General features: G+C 59.1%; 1 protein-coding gene across 1 annotated transcript; it reads left to right on the top strand.

The window, feature by feature from the left end:
- The first annotated feature begins 570 nt into the window (after nt 1-570).
- On the top strand, nt 571-2,638 carry TMEM37 (transmembrane protein 37). Its single transcript, XM_068687276.1, has 2 exons — nt 571-725; nt 1,135-2,638. Exons 1-2 carry the CDS (start codon nt 705-707, stop codon nt 1,705-1,707), a joined length of 594 nt encoding a protein of 197 aa, XP_068543377.1. The 5' UTR covers nt 571-704; the 3' UTR covers nt 1,708-2,638.

Here is a 2,638-nt window from a genome sequence, read left to right as displayed (position 1 = left end):
AAGTATAATCCAATAATGCATACAGCCTGGGAGAGAAACAATTAAATGAAGGCTTTTGCAGGACAAGAGGAAGAAAAAGGTCAGAATTTATCATTAAAACGTGAACTGCGAAAACTACAGTAAACATGTTGTTCTGAACAATCCTCCCTGGAAGAAAAATACTAGAAATGGTGCTACAGGAAACACCCCCAGCCAAATCAGCGCAGATACAGACAGAGGGATGTATTTTTAAAGGAAACATGAGCGTACAGCTGAGTAGAGGTGACAGTGCTAAGACAACCCGCATAGAGGCGGGTTCAGAAACTCAGAATTTGTTCGGGAGTGGAAATGGGAGCAAGGCTGAAGTTACAAGAGCTGCTGCTCTGGTGTGGTGGAGGGGATGGGGGCAGCTCCTTGTGCTTGGGCCGAGCCCCGAGCAAGCCCCCATGGTGCGTGTCCTTCACGGCCACCCCACAGCCACCTCTGCTTTCGGCAGCGCCAACAGGGGATCCCGACACCCCTTTTCGAGCTGCTTCTGCCCGCCCTAATAATAATAATAAAGTCACATACAGCTCGGCTCGGCCCGGCTCCGCCCGTCGGGGCCGCGCTGCTGCTGACTCAGCCGCGGGGGGGCCCCGCAGGCGTGGCGGCCGCCTCCGGGGCCATAAAGGGCCGCGGCCGGAGCCCGCCCCGGCCTCTCCTCGGTGTGAGGTGCCGCCGGCAGCATGACGGCCATCGGGGCGCAGGTAGGGCGGAGGCAGCCCCCTGGGGCTCGGAGCGGGTGGGGATGGGGGGAAGGAAGCTCCAGCTCCGGGCGCCCCCTCGGTGCTGTGTCCCCCCCACCCCCCAAGCCCGTCCCTGCTGGGACCCCCAGGCGAAGAGCCGGGCTCGGGGTGGGGGCAGAGCTGTGGGGGCTGCACCCCTGGGATCCCCTCCTGCTCCCTCCATCCTTTTCCCTGTCCTCTGCTTTCTCCAGCCCGGGCAGGGAGCAGGATGAGGCGCTGCACGGAGCCCCAGCCCCCGACGTGCAGGCAGGCAGCGCCAAAATCACCTCAAGCACTGCCACCCGTCCTGCGAGCCCCCCTCTGCCTCGTCCCCACAGCCTCCTGCCCTCCCAAAACACTGCTCCTAACTCTATTTCTCCTTCCTTTGAAGGCGCAGAGGCTGCTGGCGCAGCGGAGACCGCAGAAAGCCTTCTTCGAGACACTGATCAGGAGCCTGATCATCCTGTGCGTGGCCATCGCCGTCGTCCTCTCGTCCATCTCCGTCTGCGACGGCCGCTGGCTGCTGGCGAGGGGCGAGCTCTTTGGGCTGTGGCACTTCTGCACCGTCAGCAACGGCAGCGTCCTGAAGTGCAGCACCGACCTGGGGCTGGCCAACGTGGAAGGGCTGAGCGTGGGCGTGATTCCCATCAGGAGCATGGTGTCCTTCGCCGTCGTGGTCGCGATCTTCGGCCTGGAGCTGCTGATGGTCTCCCAGGTGTGCGAAGACGCCAACTCGAGGCGCAAGTGGTCGATGGGCTCGGTCCTCATCCTTGGCTCGTTTCTGCTGTCGGCCGCTGGGGTTCTGAGCTTCTCCATCCTCATGAAGGATCACCTCACCTTCATGGGCTTCACGCTGACGTACTGGTGCGAGTTCATCGCGGCCTTTCTCTTCTTCCTCAACGGGATCAGCGGACTGCACATCAACAGCATAACGCACCCCAGGAACAGGGTAGGAAAAATCTAGGCGCCGAGGGTGTACTCTGCCTTTGTGTAATCAGCTTTGCCAATTAGACTGAAAAAAAAAAAAGGGGAGTCTAATGAAGTTTGAAAAGGACACCATGCCTTGAAGCATGAGGCAGATAATTGCAGAAGACTTGCCCAGCGGTCAGCGCGGAGGCTGGGACTGGCTGCTGCTGGCACGCAGCTTCCTGGGGGAATGGATGAAGAAGGAGGCTTCCTGCTGAGCCTGTGGAGGAGGAGCAGGCTGCAACCTACACAAGTGGGCTCAGCTTTTGAGGCTTACACGAAGCCTGTACAGGTGTGGGTTAGGTGCTGCTGGGCTTTCCCCTGCGCTCTGGAGCCTGTGAAGAGTGTGACGCACCTCCAGGGCATCTCACGGCTTTGTTCTGTCTCAGGGATGGATGACTTGTGCCTGGCCATGCTTACTGAAAACCTTCTCTGGGCCTTGCTCTCCTCCTTTTCCCTTTCAAAGGAGAAGGCACGCAGGCAAACTGATCACCTGTGTTGTGTCCTACAGCTGCAATCCCTGTCCCAGCCTCTTTAGGTCTGTCTCTAGCTCTGCTGAGCAGAGGGACAGGGCACTGTGGTTGTCCTGGGGCCCAAGGGCAGGCTCTGGGCGGTGCAGGAGTACAGGGAAGGCTGCACTTCGGGCAGCAGCACGTTCCTGTGCTTGCAGCCTCTCCCTTGCTGCTTGTCAGTGCCCATACAGCACCTTGGTCAATGCCAAGTGCCCCTTGCCCATGCTGGCCCCCTCACAGCCTTTGCATAGTTTTCTGTGATGGGGTTTCCCTCCTCCTGGTTTGTTTTCCATCTATCTGGTGATGGAAGAAGAGGGACAAGCTTTTAGTTGGGCATTGTGGCTACGCAGATCATACTTACTCCTGCATCTCGGCACACCTGGGGTGTTTGGTCATAAAGGCTTTCCTCCGAGGCAG

This window comes from Anas acuta, chromosome 6 (genome assembly GCF_963932015.1).
Source record: "Anas acuta chromosome 6, bAnaAcu1.1, whole genome shotgun sequence".
Lineage (NCBI taxonomy): Eukaryota > Metazoa > Chordata > Aves > Anseriformes > Anatidae > Anas > Anas acuta.
The sequence above is the reverse complement of the archived record's forward strand: the minus strand, read 5'-3'. Positions and strand labels throughout refer to the sequence as shown.

Coding starts and splice junctions, on each gene's coding strand:
- TMEM37 (XM_068687276.1), top strand. CDS start 705: ATGACGGCCATCGGGGCGCAG. Junction 726..1,134: donor TGACGGCCATCGGGGCGCAG/GTAGGGCGGAGG, acceptor CTTCCTTTGAAG/GCGCAGAGGCTGCTGGCGCA.